This window comes from Fopius arisanus, unplaced genomic scaffold, assembly GCF_000806365.1.
Source record: "Fopius arisanus strain USDA-PBARC FA_bdor unplaced genomic scaffold, ASM80636v1 scaffold00134, whole genome shotgun sequence".
Taxonomy (NCBI): Eukaryota; Metazoa; Arthropoda; class Insecta; order Hymenoptera; family Braconidae; genus Fopius; species Fopius arisanus.
The window spans coordinates 245,434-264,931 of NW_011887873.1; the positions used below are offsets into that span (position 1 = coordinate 245,434).

General features: G+C 35.4%; 2 protein-coding genes and 1 long non-coding RNA gene across 8 annotated transcripts; 1 reads left to right on the forward strand and 2 right to left on the reverse strand.

Moving 5' to 3' along the window:
- Positions 1-475: 475 nt before the first annotated feature.
- Positions 476-13,367, reverse strand: chb (chromosome bows). 3 transcript variants are annotated; one of them, XM_011313916.1, is made up of 18 exons: positions 13,282-13,367; positions 12,666-12,888; positions 11,365-11,470; positions 11,124-11,295; positions 10,671-10,847; positions 10,216-10,292; positions 6,688-6,725; positions 6,505-6,592; positions 6,284-6,441; positions 5,974-6,210; positions 5,556-5,809; positions 5,273-5,457; positions 4,293-4,403; positions 3,901-3,996; positions 3,616-3,787; positions 3,310-3,529; positions 2,954-3,019; positions 476-2,611 (listed from the first exon to the last, which is right to left on the reverse strand). In XM_011313916.1, the coding sequence occupies exons 2-18, from the start codon at positions 12,852-12,854 to the stop codon at positions 689-691; spliced, it is 4,269 nt and encodes a 1,422-aa protein (XP_011312218.1). In that variant the 5' UTR covers positions 12,855-12,888; positions 13,282-13,367; the 3' UTR covers positions 476-688. The 3 variants fall into 3 exon arrangements, with proteins under 3 accessions (XP_011312218.1, XP_011312220.1, XP_011312219.1); XM_011313918.1 differs by lacking the exons at positions 10,216-10,292; positions 10,671-10,847; positions 11,124-11,295; ... (1 more) ...; positions 12,666-12,888; positions 13,282-13,367 and adding an exon at positions 6,847-7,550 and having other exon boundaries at positions 6,694-6,725; XM_011313917.1 differs by lacking the exons at positions 10,216-10,292; positions 10,671-10,847; positions 11,124-11,295; ... (1 more) ...; positions 12,666-12,888; positions 13,282-13,367 and adding an exon at positions 6,847-7,550.
- Positions 11,703-14,635, forward strand: LOC105272039 (uncharacterized). The gene is made up of 3 exons (XR_892710.1): positions 11,703-11,960; positions 12,628-12,755; positions 13,340-14,635. It is a non-coding gene; the product is annotated as an uncharacterized lncRNA (long non-coding RNA).
- Positions 14,171-18,845, reverse strand: LOC105272038 (uncharacterized). 4 transcript variants are annotated; one of them, XM_011313912.1, is made up of 9 exons: positions 18,657-18,845; positions 18,374-18,436; positions 18,152-18,280; positions 17,925-18,059; positions 17,690-17,847; positions 17,149-17,214; positions 16,704-16,854; positions 15,321-16,354; positions 14,171-15,216 (listed from the first exon to the last, which is right to left on the reverse strand). In XM_011313912.1, exons 1-9 carry the CDS (start codon positions 18,729-18,731, stop codon positions 15,081-15,083), a joined length of 1,947 nt encoding a protein of 648 aa, XP_011312214.1. In that variant the 5' UTR covers positions 18,732-18,845; the 3' UTR covers positions 14,171-15,080. The 4 variants fall into 4 exon arrangements, with proteins under 4 accessions (XP_011312214.1, XP_011312213.1, XP_011312216.1 ...); XM_011313911.1 differs by having other exon boundaries at positions 16,704-16,860; XM_011313914.1 differs by having other exon boundaries at positions 16,704-16,860; positions 18,374-18,471; positions 18,657-18,747.
- Positions 18,846-19,498: the final 653 nt, after the last annotated feature.

Sequence of the window (19,498 nt, forward strand, 5' to 3'; positions counted from 1 at the left end):
CTCCACCGATCGGCGCTCCAAAGTTGACAAGCAATTTAAAAAAAAAAAAAAAAAAAAAAAGTAAAAAAAAATGTTCACAATGCTTTTTTTGCTCTCTAACAGAAACAATAATACTGAAGAAAAATCAAAGCAGAAAAAAATGGCACAGATATTGTGAATTCGTGTATTGAAATGGTAAACGGTTGTAATTCTCGCATTATTTATCAGAATAATTCAATATCGAACACCATGTTTTGTATCACTCGATTGTTCAATTTAATATGATCCAATTGATGAAAAACAAAAACAAAAAAAAAAACCCGGCATTTATTAATATTGAGTAAGAGAAACATTTGGATCCTTCAAGAGACAGAAAATAAATAAATTGGACGCAAGTTCACCGGGAAGTGCGCCTTGACTCGGATAAAAACATGTTCTTTCCATCTTTATTTACATTGTTCTTAGTTATTTCTCTGTTGTTATAATTTTTTTTTTGTTTTTTTTTTCATATATATATAACATAATATAAATTTTTGTTGGGCGCAAAAAGCGGCTTTCTAATCAATAATTTCTCGTTGATTTTATTGAAATAGTGTTGTGATTTGGGTATTTACCAATTGAATTTCAGCAACAATAATTCGTGCCTCCGTTGAATACGTGAGAAACGTTTTAATATTGCAACACGTAGAGTCGCGGCGCTTGTTCTTAGTTAATTCCTACTGTGATTACTGCGTGGACTTGATGATTGACTGCTGGAGGCTTCCTGAGCCTTCTGAATATAGATGTTCAAGAGTTTTAATTTTCCACCGTAGAGATTTTTCTTGTATGGCTCGAATGCCTCCTCGCCTATTGCTGCGTGAATTGCTACCATGCAAAAGACTGCCGCCTTTCGAACTATACTTTCGTTGTTGTCGTAAGCTTGCATTAAAATAGTCATGATGCCATTGAGTTCTCCCTCAATAGCTGCCTTTCCTCCGTGCTCGACGACATTCTGTATCATCTTGATAGCAGCGACATTCCTTGGAAATGATTCTGTCTGAATGGTGGGTAGAGCCAGATGAAGAATTTGAGAAGGAGGTAGTACAGTGGCTATCACTGCAGCACAATCCTCAGCCGCCTTCAAAAGTTGAAGTGGTTTAGTGGCTCCATCAGTGGGCCCATGGCCACCTCTTCTAGGGCTCCCAGAGCTTGGATCATAGGCATCTGGCTTATGTTCATCGAGCACTTTAATCACCAGCAAATCCACATAGGGCTGAAAATTATCCAACAGTTCTCTGCACCTCAACATCTCCACCAGAGTCTTGAGTACCTCGATCTCCAGTGGTTTATTATTAGTGGCCAACAACTCGAGCATTGTCTTGAGAAATTTTTTGAACTGGAGCTTGATTAAGGGCGCCCCATCAGCTCGCACGTAACTCTGAAAATCTTGTAGCAAATTGGCTTTCTCACTAGCCTCAACATCGCTTTGTAGAAGCCTCAGGCTCTTGTCAACAAACTCCGGACCCCTTAATCCAGACGTACTATCAAATCCATTATTCCTCCTCTCAGGAATAATTGAATCACTAGCAATTGTGTCACTGCCATTACCATTAATCGTTGCTACTGAACTCACTGATCTCATCCTCTGAGTTGGTGATGAGACTGACGAAGATCTCCCTGAATTTGATAGTGCCAAACACTCAATTCTCTCTTCTACATCGGCCATATTGGATATACCAGAGTCCTTGGATGTAGTGGGTCCCTCCATTCTCTCGAAGCTAAAATTCTGTATTTCAGCTGTTGTCCTTCTCAATGATTTAATGAAATCCTCTGCATTGAGACTTTCATCGTGGCAGTTGATTTTCATGGGTGATGGAGGCAAATGATGTCTGGAGGGAAGATGAGTGTTTGGGGAGGCTGGATTGGATGTGGAAGCTGAAGCTGATGCAGATGCAGAGGCTGATGCAGAGGTAGAGGAGCGTCGAAGGTGAGTTTGGATTATTGGCATTGCGATGTCCTGGTAAAGTTGGGGTAGTTCATTGAGAATCATTGGAAATTGAGGTGGATTGAGGTTGTAAAGGGCAATAACAGCATCCTGAGCATGACGCCGAACATCTTGGGATTTAACGTCGTTGGTCCAGTCCAGGAGACGTACTAGAGCTGATTTGCATGAGGAGTTGAGCCCCGATGGCTCTGATGATTCGGTAACGTGACTGAGGAAAGTCAGGGTGGAGGTTTTAACGCGTGAGTTGGGCTTCTGTGTTGGATCGGTGAGGAAACGCATTATGCAGGGGAGAAGCTGCTCCCCTGGAAAGTAATCTCTGATCACATCGAGTGTTCTGTTTATTTTCGATTGAATTGATGCCAGTAAATCCGTTCCCAATTTGTTGAGCAATTTCGTACAGAGAACGTACAGCCAATCACCAAGGTCCTCGTGATGGGTCACGATTAATTCATTCAGCGTATCGAGAAATAAACTAAACACCTTTGTGTGAGAGTCCATAAACATTTTTGTGAATATGTCTGTTATTTTACGCAATTCTGTTGCTGTTAACGTATTTCCATTCGCGAGAAACTGCTGAAGATCGATCAGCCCTTCTTTACGCTCCCCCCAGTGTTTTCTGTTGCAGTATTCTATTATTTCCTTGATGTCCTGGAAAACAGAAAGGAAATTCATTAAAACACTATGCACAAAATTGACAAATTAATGAAATATTTCTTCGTAGGAGTCAGTAGGAATTCATTTTTCTCTAGTTAGGTATCGACATATTTGACGATACTTCAAGTGTCTGTTTTTTTTTTTTTTTCTTTTAATATTAGATAAAGTCATATTGTCTTTTTTTTTGTTCGTAATTATTCTGACGGTATGATTATTTGGTGAATTTATTAATTTTATCTCAATGTATAATATGCTAGTAGGTATTAACTGATTAATTGTAAATAATGATCAATTTTTATGGAGGAAAAATCGCAGCAACAAATTTAATAGACAAACCTTTGGGACTGAGGGCTCCCACAAATCACGGTAGAGTCTCTGCTGTGAACCGCTCCACGAATACGACTGAATGATTGTAATTCCCAGAGGAGTTGTGATGATGATGATGATGTGTATGTGAGTTCCCAGGTAAAAAATCAATCCAACGAAAAATGATTTTGTGGAATGAATCAATGAGCAACATAAAAAATAGACAAACAAAATGTACATTAGTTACATGCATCTACCATAATTTTCCAAAAAATCTCAATGGGTTACTATACAGTTATATTTTCTCATTTTTATCGGAACCTACTAATGTTTTACATGCAATTAAAATAGTTTCAGACTATTTCATAATGTTAGTGGTCACTTACATCACTTGGTCTACGGAAATTATCCATACTCCTCTCAGAACATATGCTGCTAGTCTCACTCTCATCACTGTGATCCCCTTTTCGTTGGGACCTCGAGTGATGATGATCATTGGTATCAAAGGAGAGAGCATCAGCCAAAGCTGATTCTGCTTCTCTGGAACGTTGCAGCATTTTTTCAGCCATCACTGGCACTCGAGGTGATACGTAAATATTTCTACTCCTAGAAATTACAATTTTTGCAGTCATTGTTAATCGATTAAAACTAATATATAATTGTTCCTTGTGGCAAAATAAATTTTTTTATACCTTAATTTGGTTCCCAAGGTGCCAAATCTCTGGGGACTAGGATCACGACTATTTTCAGAGCTTCTCATGCCTTGACCAGATAATCTCCTGGGTCTAGGAACTAAAGATTCTCCATCCCTATTGTACGTTGCGTAACTGAGCCTTGATGACGGTGAACATGATCTACTACTTGCTGAAATCGATAATAAGTAGCACATAGTATAAGATTTGGATGATGATAATGCAAAGCTTAAAATTGAAAGATCACGTGACGTAACGGGAAAATAATCAAACAATTGTTCTTACGCTGGGATTGCGAAACACCTGAAACTCGAGTTTTCGTTCTGGCACTCCTCTCAGGACTTGCAGTGGCTGTTGTATCTAAAGGTCGAACTGATCGAGCTGAAAATCATAATAATAAATCTATGAATTCATAAATATAGATTAATTATCAAAAAGAATGTGTAAATTTGGGTAAAATTTAATTATATATATATATATATATATATACATATATATATATATATGAAAAAGAAGATCGATTGAGATGACAATAAATTACTGATACCTTCTCTACTCTGATGATCGTTATCTATTCTACGTGAACAATTGGAATTGTTCAAAATTGAGTTTTTAATTTTTTTAATGATATTTTCATTGGTATACAAGAATAGTGAAATAATGAGAAGGAGACTTACGAGAAATAGCTTTGCTGCGATTAAGATTACCATAGAGAGCTCTTGCCTGAGCTCTTCTAGCGGCATTCAGGTCAATAGCACTGTTAGAGCGAGGTCCCTGCGCAACACGGCCTTTATATAATCATAAAAATATTGAATCTTAAAGATCAATTGCCACTGCTCATTGTTTATGACTTTTTACAAATTTATTGATAATATTATTACGCGCAATTTCAAAATAATGAGTTTTTGAAAAAAATTCACTAAATTCTATAAGAAATACGGAATAAATGGCAAGTAATAATAAAACCTGGTCAATCACGCAGTAACTACACAATTATTAGACCATTAAATCTGTTCATCCCCTAAAAATTAAATAGTGCATATTAATGTACAACATTGTGATGATGTTAATACCGTGATGAATAATAAATGAACGATGGAATGATAATTATGAAAAGAATTACAGTAATTGTCAGTTGGTCTTTGAAGTACTGGAATTCCAGACTGACGATAAGAACGTGGCAGTGATGGTGTCCTTTTCAGTGGCCTATGTGGCGGACTTTGAGTCTGATGAAGATTTTCCGTGCTGCCTTCTCGTATTTTTATTCATTTATTTATCATTAAAATATTTATATATAGAAATGATAATGTCCAGTTTTTTGTTTAATTAAATGAATCGCCAAGAGGGAGCCAGCATGAAGAAGAAGGGAAAAAAATGATTCATGAGATTAATACTCATTCACATTTATCCAGATTATTAAGAGAAAATGCTAATGACCATTAATTATTATCATTTACATTTTTTATATAAGAAATTTCCATTTTAAGTATTGAACTGGAAGGGTTTATAATATTGAAAGCTCATAATATATAGTAGTTGGTTAAAAAAAAAATAATTTCAGAGGAAGAATAATTTAATATTTCGGCCTGATGCGGATGGGCTTTGCATGGTTAAAAAAAAATATGCTTGAAATGGCGATGGAATGTTGTCTATTTACCTGTTGCACTTATGGTGGGTCTAGTGGGTCGTGGAGGTATTGAGGAAGTTCGGGTTACTGCATTTAGACTGTTGACGCTACCGCTATTGCTTTGGGATAGTAATGTACGTTTGCAATTGGTGTCCATTGTGTTGAGAAGGGCCTCCGCTTGATCTGGGAAATGGTCTCGGAATCCCCAATATGCTCTGAAATAATCAAGCAACCAAATATTTAATAATATAGTATTTTTATGCTAATTGTCAATGATAAATCTATTTGAAACAAAGTAAAAAATGAAACAAACTTTCTAGCGAACACCCTAGCCTCAGAGTCTGAGTCGGCCACACCTTTTCCAATAGTTTCCTGCAGTATTTTCATATGTTTCTGCAAGAGTGTCGTTGGCCAGCCCTGAAGCATCAATGCCACATACTCACACGCTGCTCTCCTAATGTCTTTACTCTTACTGGACAATGAGGCAGAGATTATGGGTATAAAACGAGCACTTTGTGTGTTCTGGAGAATAAAACGAAGGGCCACCGCTCCTGACGTGGCCATTATCTACAAATTTTCATTCACAACAAAAAAAAAAAAAAAAATCCTCATTAGTTTCATATCAAATTGAAATATTGAAATTTGAAGAAGGCACACATGTTTCATGTTAATTGATATCAACAATAATTATTCTTAAAATATATAAATTTTCTTTAATAATCAGAGCATACCTTAGCGCTATTTTGTATGAGATTCATGAGGGATCCGAGCAGGGGCTCAACGAAAGCAGCAAATTTGTTCTTGAGATGTCGACTCAAGAAGGCAAGTGTTATACAAGCCTCTTTAACAACCTGTGACCGCAAGTCTGTAATTGCACCCTCGTAATTGTTCTGTAGACTCTTGAGGTGTTCCATGAAAGTCTCGTTACTTGCACCACCAGCCAAAATTATTCCCCGCAATTTTTTTAGCTAATAACAATGGAGAATTATATAATATTTCATAGAATAACGGCTATTTATTCAGAGGGCTAGTGATACTCACACTGTCAATTCTTTGGTTCCAGTCTTTTTTATCATCACCGATAGTTTCTCGAATGACTTTAATTTGATCCTCTAGATCACGTGGTGAGAACAAATGGACACTCGGCACGTCCTCGAATGCTGTGACAAAAGTCTCTTCATCTATTGCACCAGCTCCACCTTAAATTTCCATAATTTCACATTGTTGCTTCTATAGACTAAGATCATTAATTATTCACTCACCCACTACTGGGAGTCCTTTGGAGGCTGGACCAAATTGACTTTTCTTTTGAAGAACAGTTTTTACTCGTTTAACTGGTACTGATCTCACCTGTAAGGATTGAGGGGAAAAAAATATTACAAGCTTGTAATGAAAATTTTAAGCTAATAGCAAATTGACAAAATAGCAATAGACAAAAGACTCACACTCACAACTCTATCAGGTTCATCATTTTCTCTACCAACTGCAACATAATTAAATGTTAATACAGACTAAAAGAAAAAAAAAAAATTTTTTTTTCTAAGGTAAAAAAGTTTGGAGTTTGCTCTGTATAAATTGAAGATGTAATCTTTTTTTTGTTATACCTAAATTAGGGTATAACCAAGGTGGTTTATGAATATCGCAGTGACATCCACGCGCTCTAGCCCCAGGATGTTTAACAATATTGTCCCATTGAAGTATCCAAGTGCTGCTGGGGTCCCAGATTTTTTTATCAACACTGGGATACCTAATCAGGCCGCGATGAGCACATTTATGTCTGTGAAGGTTCACTGGCTGATGCTTTTCTACCACTATACTTGTATTGCCATACATTTGATGCATTTTATTACTTAATTAGTAGTCCAGTAAAGAAAAAATTCTCCACACTATTCAATTATAAGTGGTGTCGAGCAAATGAAAAGACCCATTGAACCACTCGGGAAGAATAAAAAAATTGCCGAGAAAGTGTGAATTCACACTGTTCGTCCCACTGTTGTTAGCCACTCGCAAATTTATTCACCATCTTCACATCGAGATGAAAGTAATCCAACATTGTATTCTATAATTTTTTTATTCATCAGTTACAGTTGTTTAATTGGAACGGCCAATCAGTAATAAAGAATTTTCTCTCATTCTCTATTTTATCGTCTTAAGGATATCCAAATTAATTGATTTTTTTTCCACTACTCCCTGTTCAAATTGTATTCTTCCAAAAATATTCAACCAACAACAGTGTTATTGAAGTTCTATTAAACTTGATAATTATCTCAGAGAAATGATGGTTTCATATTTATTTTTACTAGGTGTGTAAGCCGATAAGTATAGTAGATGTAATACGTCTGCTGGTAAACTACCTTGATGGAAAATCGTGAGTTGTTTCCATAGCGATTGAGTCGCGTAGATAGAGGGAGGTGGAAAGAGGGGAAAGATAAAGATAGAGAGAAGAAAAGGAAGAGAAGGGTTCGCTCTTTGGTTGATGACAAAAAGAAAAATTGACAATTGACGGAGATCCAAACATACTTGTTTTAATATACAAGTATGGTATGTAAAAAAAAATAATACTCAGCGAAGGGATATGAAAAATTCATGGAGGGACAAAAATCACCGAGAATATTGTATTAAGGACCGGTTGGATTATCTGGAAAAGATAATTTACTCCAAAATTGGGATTCCTAATTACTCTGGCAATTAATCGTTTTTTTTTTTTTTTTTCCAATAATTGTTAGCTAGCGTTCCAGCGGTTGTCAACGACTAGGACGCTAGCTAACAATTATGGTAAAAAAACAATTAATTGGCGGAGTAATTAGGAATCCCAATTTTGGAGTAAATTATCTTTCCGAGATACTCCATCCGGCCCTTAAATTAATTTTCTCTTGATATTTGTTAATCACGAATTGGTTCTTAATCCCCACTTTCAAGGTGGAAATGCCATTATTACATAAAAACAAGGTGCTTAATAATTAAGCGGAAGTAATGAACTATCGTGCGAAGTACGAGGCTAAGAATGAACGTTAGGAAATTGCTGGCTTATTCGGAAAAATAAATTTTTATGATAAATTTTATGGAAAAATATCGATTCTATCGTTTAAACTTGGCTCAAGGAGCTGAAGAAAAGAATTCTTAAATCTTAATGGATATTGGTTAGTGGATAGGATAATGAGTGCCGAAATAATTGGAGCGGGTAATGATCGTCTACTCATTCGTCAGCAATTGCCTGTGTACACAAGCAAAATTATATGTGAAGAGAATTTACGATCGTCTTACGTAAGTTCATACATTGGCATAAATGTCATAATTTTCCGAGAATTTATTTTCGATTATACTAAAAATTGAATTAACTTATATCTCAGCACTCAAGTGAGGTTTTTTATTTTCACAAAGTAATTGTGAATGTAAATTTTACGTCTTCTAATATAATAACTAATATTAAGTGATAATCAACAATCAATGAATTGTTCTTATGATTTTAAATATTAATTTAATAATAACTCTATTTTATTACTAATACTGAATCTGCTGTCAAGTTAAAAATATTTCAATGATTTCGAATTAAAACCTATGAAAATATATATTGGCTAGGGTCAAGAATTTTGCAAATTGCCATTCGCCTATGAGTGCTGCATTGAATTTTCTTTCTTTTATTATTGCACGAGTGTGCACATGTGGTAAAAGTGAAAGGAGTGTGTTGAAGAGGTACGCAAGTACACACAAAAGATCCTCAGAGGTATTTACAACTCAACATTTACTACATTGGCAATTGCTACAACAATATTATAGCCACTCAAAATCAAAACAAAATAAAATAATGAAAGAAGGGGGTTTTTAATATTTTTTCTTATTATCAAATAATTTTAAAGATCGGAATTCTAACCATGTTATATAGAAGGTTCTCTCGAAACACTCATGGGGAAGAAAACATTCATTCTAATTATATATAGATTGAAAAAAAAATAAATAAATTAAAAAATCACTGTGCGAAGAAGAAAAATAGAATTGTTCGAGCATTAAACGAATAATTTCCCCTAGTCCTACATTTAATTGTCAATTTTTTTTTGTCCAGGTTACATTGAAATCAGAGAGTAAGAATAAGATGTGTTAAATCAGCCGAGGAGTCGTGAGCCTCCCCTCAGGCCAAGCCCATGTGTGACCTAATCGAAGATTGTCGTCACGTTAAATGTTTCACTAGTGGCATTTTACTTCGTAATACTCCCATATATAACTTTAAAAACTCCTATTTTCTCCCCTCGAGCCCTTGTCTTGAAGGGTTAAAGATTTAAAAAATAATTTTTTTTCCAGCCTCGAATGGGTCGTGCGTTTATTTAAATTATATAATTTTTTTCGTATTGACACTAGGTGCATACCAGTGCGGTATCTGATACAATAATAGGCAAATCGTGCACGGTAGGTACAGCATACAGAATGAATCGAATGAAAAAATCATAATGAAACAAAAGGAGCGAATACTCGAGACGAAAAATACAGGTGGAATTGGATATGAAGTTAAAATTAAATTCAACGAGCATCAGCAATGATACACTCGTACTAGATTCCAATCTAGTAATCCATCCACTCAATTACGTAATTTCAATGATTTCCTCAAGCTTATTATATCTCTTGGCATTTCTCGTCGATCACAGTCTAGATAAAAATCAATTGCTGTTCAATTCATAATTCAATTAAATAGTAGTATCTAGTATTGGTTTTCCTCTTTCCTTGTTCTCTTTTCAATTGATATTTACACGTTTATAAATTGAATTTATGAAAAATCAAAGTCATTAATTGATAGCACGGAGACGGGGCAACTGATACTTTTATAATAGATGGAAGCAGTTTTCCAGTAATAAAGGCCTAATAATCGCACAATTTTTGCAAATTCAATGAGAATCTCATTACTTTTTTTTTAAACATTAACACTCAGAATTTCGGTATTTTTAATAATCCAATAAGTTGTTAATAATGTCTACATTACTTACGTTCGGATGTCGTTGCCATTGGCAGGAAATCGTGATCAGCCTTCACTTGTTCAAATCTCTCCACTAAGAGCTGCAATCTAGATGGAAAATAAAAAAAACTAATTAAAATTCAGATGTAACTATTGCTAAATATTTTATGGATTTTACTACTACTTATACTTATACTTTACCATCATTTATTGCCAATCAGTTAATAGATGTATACATGGATTCAACCCGTAAATGATAGTCAAACTCCCATAATCCGAAAAACACGAAATAAAAAAAAAAATACTTTTTTATCACCCCCCTAAAGGGCCGATTTATAATCTTTTGGAGATAATTAATTTTTAATAAAATCTTTGTGTTTTCTCAATCACCGAGCTGTGTAAATACGAAATAACTCCTGGTAAGAATTAATACACTAAAAAACTAAAGTAATGGGTAGACAAAATTGATTATTATAATGAGCTCACTTCGCCTGTGGTAGATTGTGTTTGCGCTGTAAGTCATTTCGAAATTTTTCTCCAACATGTCTGTAAATATTAACCACTGTAGTGACTGCTGTTTCTCGGACTTTCTCATTAGGATCTGATAGAAGTTTGACAATGCTGGGAATCACTGCTGATAAGGCCATGTCGTCGGCACCATGTCTTTTAAAGAAAAAAAATAAATAAATAAATAAATAAATAAATAAATAAATGTCATGATTATTCAATTGAAATAGATTCAGTAGGGAAGATAACTTCAGTAGATGAGAATTAGCAAGTCGTATAACTGCGAATCTAAGGGAAACAACATAATTGGTGTGAAATTAATTTTTTTTTTTCCAAGTCTTTAATTTTTCACTACGAAACCTCTCATGAGAGGCTGGTCTATTGTTCATATCTTCATTTTTATAATTTAACATTTTATAAAAATTGACGTACTCATCAAGTGTAGTACTCAGTAAGATAAGTGACTCTTCCCTCAGTTTCGCATTCTTATGACTGAATGCAGTGTGCAGTTTGTCCAGAAGCTGTTGTGGTGTCATGCTTCCTTTCTCCATCAATTTTAAAAGTACCAAACGTCCTTTTTCCCGCGTCGTATCCTTACTGTCACCTGGAATATCGATCATGTTATTGCACATCACTATTCAAATTGAAAAATCAAGTGTCCAAAAGTACACACCTAATCTGTCAATCGTCGGCTGAATAATAGTTGTGAGATAAGGTCGAAAGTCATGTCCTATTCTATCCGCTATCTGGGTCAATATTTCCAGACCATTTTGGACAATCTATATGAATGATGAAAGAAAATGTTGATGAAAAATTGATTTAATCGTTTACCAGGATACCCAAGTACACTTGGATAATTTTTGATTTTTTATTTTGATCTGTTGGAGAGAATAAACTTGGAATATACGAGAGTGTGCCAAAACATTTACTGCTTCCACTCAGCCCGAAAATAGTCTCAGGGAAACGACCGACGGCTTTCAGAACTTATAAATTACACCAGGTGCCGCTATGCTCCGATACAAATAGCCTCATTGAAGCTGATTCCTAACGATTAATAGTTAGTAACTACAAATAAAATATAAAATAAATTCAAAATGAGTAAGGACACAAATCGAGTGCATTCGTTCCGTGCCCCTCCATGAATACAGGCAAATGTGTACCACTGCTCATCAATAACAAGTTTATTCAACTCAAATATTCGGTATTCATCAAATTTTCCTCTTCAATAAAGCATGGCTCGATGGAGTACAACAGATCTAATAAAATAAGGTAAATAAAATGAGATATGTAAGCTAAATATAGGAGTGAACGAGCCAATTCAGTTGGACGACACATGCTTTTCCTTTCTTTTCTTTTCTAAGTGACGTAGGCGGGCGACCTGACGATCATTTATTGAAATCACTTCACAGATATTCATAAAAAAATTAACACATTTTTCCAATGAATTTGCTTTATAACCAATAATAATTATTTCTTATTAATGATGCTAACCAAAGGAGAATTATTTCATTGCTCAGTGCGGCGAATATATCATGTCACAGTTATAAATGCTTTAAATTTTGGAGGATAAGCGGTGGGAGGTGAATCTCAAGAGGCCAAATAATTGTGCAGAAATACACACAAAGTTCAAGCATGTCAACTGAAAAGGTGTGAAAGCCTGTATCTTCCATATAGAGAAAAACTGGAAAATCATGTTTACCTGAAAAGGAAATCAATTGCATCACATAAAAATCGAATGACAACCGAATGAATTGTGTATAAAAATTGGCTTTTTTCTCAAGACACGAAAACTACTGCCTTCTCCAAAAATTCACTTCGATGCCATAATTAAATAATTTCAAGTGAATCCTCTAATAATTTATCGTCCAATTCTAATGATAGTGCTACTTATCACACAGTAACTCTATGTTTGGAACTCTATGTTTTTTATGACTAGTTCTACCACTCACTCAACCACACAAGAGATGATATTACCTTGGCATTGCCATTGTGCAGCCACGAGATGATATGATCAATGAACAATCCAATGTCCTGACACTCAATGCTGTTATTGGGATCGCTGAGGTAATTCAACAGATTATTACCCACAGTCATTTTTGTTTTTATGTCTGAAGTGGATAGCAGAGGCATAAAGCCATCCATGTCACGTGGATTCAACGCCATGCCGCAATATTCACCAAATAAATATTAACAACTTCTGAAATAATAATATTTATATATCACTTTATTTTCCGTGCAAGCGAAAACTTTATACCAAAAAATTAACGCATTATAGAAATAAAGTTTAATTTTGGTCACGCAGGAAATTTTGTGAATAGTACGGATGCGATTTACTTGTGTCAGAATAAATAAATTAATTTCTGCTTTGTTTTTCTTTTTAAAATGTTTTTTTTTCATTATAATTGGCAATATTATTCGTTTTTTTAACTACATTATAGAAATCAATATCTCTCAACGGAATAATTCCAGAAAATTGATTGATTACGCTTGACTACTGCCTCTGTCCGCCCTTTCCTCACATTCAATGCAACCGATAAATCAAAATAGCGAAGGAATAATTTAGCTGAAAATTGAAACGAGTGAGACAAACCTCAGAACAGTAAAGTGTTCTTAACGACAAAAAATGAGAGAATCTCCTTGATTTGCAGTCCTTTCTGCGAGCCGGTCATTGGCCCATCCCAAGTGCAAACATGATCCTTACGTAGACCAAATCAGCCAACGGATATCAACCTTGAAGAGTCACTGAATCACTCGCGACAAGAATCAAAAATCAAAGCACTCTACTGCTCGATCTACTCTCGACAATGAAAATTCCTCAGGGGCACAAATTAAATTGAGCAATTAGTTAAACAATTGGGGCGAAGATTCCACACCAGGGAGTTTATAAACACTGAGGATCACTAAGGGTCGAGCAACACTTGGGACAAAAATTCCCTTAAAACTCAATCAATTGAGAAAAATAATAATTATGTGTTCTATTGAAAATAAGACTAGGCTTCCTTGAGGAACCAATTGATGATTTCTAATTTATTTATTTGCTTTTATCGTGATGTTTTTGGTGATGGAGAAGGCTCCAGTTGTGGGAGGTGAGACAACTGTCGAGAGGGTGATTGAATTAATAACGTTTTCACTGATTTTCTCTTGGTTATTAGTTTACTCCACTTACGATCTTTCCAAGTTTTTTATTCACGGTCTTTTTAGATATCGGATGGTTTTATTGAGAAATTTGGAAACTTCTCGTTACTCAACGAGTCGACATACTCGCCGCAAGCACCGCCATTTTACTTTGGAAACTCCACATTTATTTTTTTTTTTTTTTCAATTTTCGTATTAGTTGCTAGTCTTGACGGTAGGTAACGCCAGGGAAGATTGGACCAATAAGAATATGGATAAGTGTTTAGGATAATTTAAATTTTTTCTCACCGATCGAACTTAGATCAATCGACAATAAGTTTTGATTTTCTCATTATTTATTTAACTAATATTGTTAATTATTTTTGCCTTATTTACAGGTAATTTTACAGCCACATTTACAATATTTTACAATTAATTCAATTCATTAATTATAATCCGTAATTAGCGCGATGGAGCACACAGTCAACTTATATTAAGAAGATGATACGTACTTGCTAGTTTCTCATTATTTGAAAAAAAAAAAAAAAAAAAACAAAACAAAAAAAAACAAAACAAACAAAAATCACTATTGCTCACCTGATGAATAAATATTAAAATGAATGAGATATTTTATTCGTAGATTTTCTATACCTGTCAATTGGCGCGTCCAGATTGACGTGAGAATTTAAATTCATTTCATCGTAATTCAGCTATATATAGTTCAATTTTTATAAGGCGGCCCTAATACGTACAATTATATCCAACAATACAATAAATAAATTGTTTGAAGATTATCTGTTGAAATTATTTACAAAATAATTCATCATCAACAAAGTAAACATAACAAAATCATATGAAATGACGAAACCAATCACATTTTTTTGAAATAATACCATCATTGACTAACACGCAACGAATTTTACGAAAGATAATGACCAGTGTGTACACTTATTCTGAATAACTCTAGTGCACTAACTTCATTCCCCAATGACGATAAAAAAAAATTACGTCAAGTGATTATTCAATTGATACATATAATTAATATTTCTTATTTTCCTCGGATAAATTTAGGCTCTTTCAGCTTTATTCAATAATCGTTTATAATGGATTGATAATTCTTCATTATCCCCAAGTATTCGAAAAAAAAAAAAACGATCATCCGAAATGATTTTTCCATTACTTGTCTTCAATAAACGACAATGTATCTACTAATAAATACAGATTTTTTCATTATTAATGTTTTTTCTTTGGTGTTTCATGCAACTTTCACATTTGTTAATGCTGCCGCTGTAAATGTTGAAGCAGCGGGCAGACTTCTACTAGAGGCGTACCAAGGACCTCCTGGCATACTTGATTAATGTCAGGTTCCATCATTAACGAAGATATCTGATCTTCGGACAGCATTTCAACGCTGTAACAACGTTTTTCAAATTAATAAGTAAATTCGAAAATACTCAAGTCTTTCGAAATTCATAAACACGGCTGGCTGAATATTAGAAATAATTGACGGATTACCTCGTCAAACTCTCGCTGTCAGACGTCTCCTCATCAGCAGTGAGATAACTCACAGTTTTTTCCAATGGAGAAGGAACTTTTTTCCCTCTCAATTCGACCTTGTCATCTTTGTAACTTTTCTCAAGAGTTTTCTCAGCAAGTCTCGGGTCACTGGACCTTCGCTCGGTAAGACTAGATATGTTAAGTATCATCATTCCATGATTCAATAACTCTTTGACTCTCTCCCCAGGGCCAACACTCCATAGAACATCGAGTGACTGCCTTCTAATAGAATTTGACGAATTTCCACAATCAGATTGTGCCGCAGAACTCCTGGTAATCCAGCTCGCCAAGCTGCTGTCCAATTTTCCTTTAACTCTAGCAGGACTCTGGGAATTACCACTCCAATCAACAGGCAACGACTGTTGATTGACAAGTTTTTTTTTTCGTCCACTCATTTGTGGAAGCTGATCATTAAACCCTGAAACCATTGATGCACTTCCAGAGTCTGGACTTACTTCGCTGGGTAACGGTTTATAAGGTATTTGATCTTCCTCATCCGAATAAACATCATTGTTGTAGTAAATATCGTCTGGAGAGTTGTTCAAACTTATCTCTGTCCACTCCTCACCATTATGTTCTCTACTGCAAGCCTCCTTCTCCCCTTGGCCCTTTTCCTTCTCGTCAATCTTTATATTTGAGTTATATGTATGTACTTTATCTTCACAGGAGGGGGAGGCAGGACCGCGGTAAGCTGGAGGCTGTGATTCAGGGGTCATTACTGTGCTCACTGGACGATTTTCACGTTTAATGTACTTTCGGGGTTCTGTCGAGGACATATTAAGCGTCGCCAGGCCCAAATATTCTTTCGAGGGATTACCCTCGATTTTCGTCTGAACAGGACAGTTTTTCGGGCTCATTTTATCAGGAAGTTGCAAATATTCATCGCTAGTGTAATCAGTACTATCTGGTGAACCCGTAACACTTGACTCTGAAGACGTTGGTGGATTATCCTTCTCATTTGCTTTGCCAATTTTTCCATCGTACTGGCGTGTCTATCAGCACATTATAATAATCAATACTTTTCAAAATGATTTTTATCAGAGCTCGGCTACATTATCTAATAAATATATTCATTAAAATTGTCATGTTCAAAAATTTATATAAATAGCTTTTTAAAAATATTGCTTTATAAAAGTTGTCCTCCGACGCTGACAGAGACGACACCACCGGATACAACCAAACTATTCTTAAATAAATGATTTTCCATTGAATTTAATAAACTTATGGGATTATTAAAAAAAAATAAATGTACGATAGACACTATGCTCAGAAATATTGCGTGTATAATAATTGACAGCTGTAATAAAATTATTTCAGTATGATTAATGAATAAAAACTTACGCGATGAATTTCATCACTTATTTTCTCTAAATTCCTCAGTGCTTCGGCATACGTCATTTTGGCTTCAGTCACTGAACGCTCAAGCTCGCTGACACGAGTCTTTTGCTGCTCCAGGACTTGATTAAATTGAGCCTTCATCTCGTAATATGGCCTGTTCCTCAATAAAGTATGGAAATTGTAACTTGCAATTTTATATTGACGACCATTATTAATTATATATACTTTAATAATCGCAAAATTTAATAGTCGTTGCAAGTCCAAAAAAGTAAATCATTAATACTTGTTTCTTCAATTGAAACATATTTACTCTAATGATGAGTTCTTGGATTCCTTATTCCGAAGTGGACAGAAAGTTATGTAAAATCCATGCGAAATAATAGAAATAAACAGGACGATTCATGCTAAATAAATGTGGGAAATTGATAAAAATTCTATCACTACTTACAATAGTAACAAGGTGTGCCTGTAGGCGATACTGTTTATCAGAAGCAAGCTGCGACGTGCATCCATACTGCCAATGAATATATTATAAATAAAAAATATATGATGGTCCAAAGTTGGTCATTGAGAGAAAATTCAAAAAATCTCACAAAGTTTTCTCTTCACAAATAAACATGACAATTGAATAGAATCAATATAAATATATTAATAATTCATGTGATAAAATCGCAAATGCTTTGTCGCAATTAAAATTGCAAGTCATTTGTTGAGAGAGAAAAAAAAAACAGGTGATAATTGGAAGCATTTTATATAAAAGTGCCCGTATTAAGTGTTGAGGAGAACCACCATTTTATTGAGTTGCTACTGGGCACGATGAAATTATTAGTATTAGGAATTCAATGAATTCATCTTTCAACAGTTTAAGTTATGAAAAAAAAATTAACAGTATGACCAGGTAAATCTCATTTACATCATGCAGGAGATGAATATAATCTTGACTAAATGATTTGGCAAAATAACAGGCATCTTTGAACAGCCAAATTCACCTGGATTTAGCGATTGATCGTTTCAGCTCTGATTGCAAACGCTGAACGTTGTGCTCCGCATTGTGGTACAATGCAGTCATATGTCTATGCTCAGCCTCTGAGAGGGCCCTCTCATGCTCAGATTCGTTGACACGCTCCGTAGCATGATTTAACATTTCCTGGGATCGTAGAAAAACGATAGATTCCCACTACATGCTGTTTTCTTGCGAAGGATATCTATTCAGAGAGTTCATACCTGCCAGGCGTGATCAAAGGACCTACCCTCCATTCTAAGTCCCTCTTCAGCGAGATAAACCATTTCCTTAGCCGCTGCATGCTGACCATTCGCTCTTTCATATCTCACTGCTGCCTTTTGAGCTTCTCTGAGTGCCTTCAAATTAACGATCAATGATGTAGGAGATGCGAGTACAAATATTAAAAAAAGAAATGTAATTCTCATTGCTATTTTTCAGTGGTACTTACTTCTTTAGCTTTGAAACGACTGTCATAATACGGTCGAGATTTCTCGATACAAGAGCCCAGTTTCTTGCCCATTGTGTTAATTGTTATTGTTGATTCACATAGTAATTTCCGGAAGGTTGCCCTAGCCTCCTAAGCATCAATTAAAAAAGATATTTAGGTGAAAATACCTCTCTTACTCTTAGCATTCAGTACACCCTCAACTTTATTGTTAGACAGACTTACATCTAAATCCACTTCAAGTTTGTTGATATCATCAGTTGCAGTATTCAATCTTTCAAGTTCAATCTAAACAATGAAAAAATAGAGCCAGAGAAATGTGTCTAAAAACATTTCTCCTCCATTGGAGAAATTGAAAAATTCGACAAATATATAAACATATTCACATGCATTCCAATAACCACTTTTTTCCAATAATATGTGATGAACACGTTAAATTAATGATAACGTTTTGGCTTTTTGAGTTTTTCCTGAATTGCCCAAAAATATCGAGAAAAGAGATATTAACCTGTACTCGTGGATCAACTGCATCATCTACCAAGTCAGCGTCATTGGCACCATGATTGCACTCACGTTCACTCATTATTCTCCCTTGAAATCACCTAAGCTCATCAATGCATCGACTAAAAAATTAATCTAATAATTATTTACACCAAACGTCACTTGGCAGCCACCTGTCTAACTCCTGTCATTTCAGGTGGCCATATTGGAAATATATGTAGGTACCACAGATATTACCAAAGAGGATTGACTAAAGTAGAGGCTCAGGTCAGGGAGTTTGAGTGACCCCAAAGACATCGTAGTACTGCACCCCAAGAGAGGGAGGGCGCAATTCTGGGGTGTCTGCCATAAGGTATGATGGAAGGAGGTATTGCCAAGCTTTGATGTCGCCAACACCAAAACAGGGGACAAGTACCTTCAAACGTCGTAAGTAGCGCTGTTTAACGCCTTCTCCTCATGTGTGTTTCGTCCCCAAAATTTTTGTTGCCGGTCCCGCGTCGTTCTTAACAGACGAAGGCGCATTCGCTTGGAGTGTCTGCGCATGGCAATGCCCGTAGCCTCTTGTGCGCATGCGTGGGGTCTCCGACGCCCCACCATCTTCTGACATAGTCCATTGTTCCCATTGTTTCAGTACGTGAAATTCCTCGGAAATCGCCGGGTATAAGAGCATAGACATTATAATACGCGGATCGTCAAACAAAATCGCCGGTGTTGACGACAAAAGTGTAGAAAATCGAGGAAAATAACGTATTTAGTGAATCTTGCAGTGAGCTTGTGATAAGACAAAGGATGTTGGGGGGCATTTGGATTATTGGAAGTGTGTGACGATTTTCATTTGTCGTGATAAAC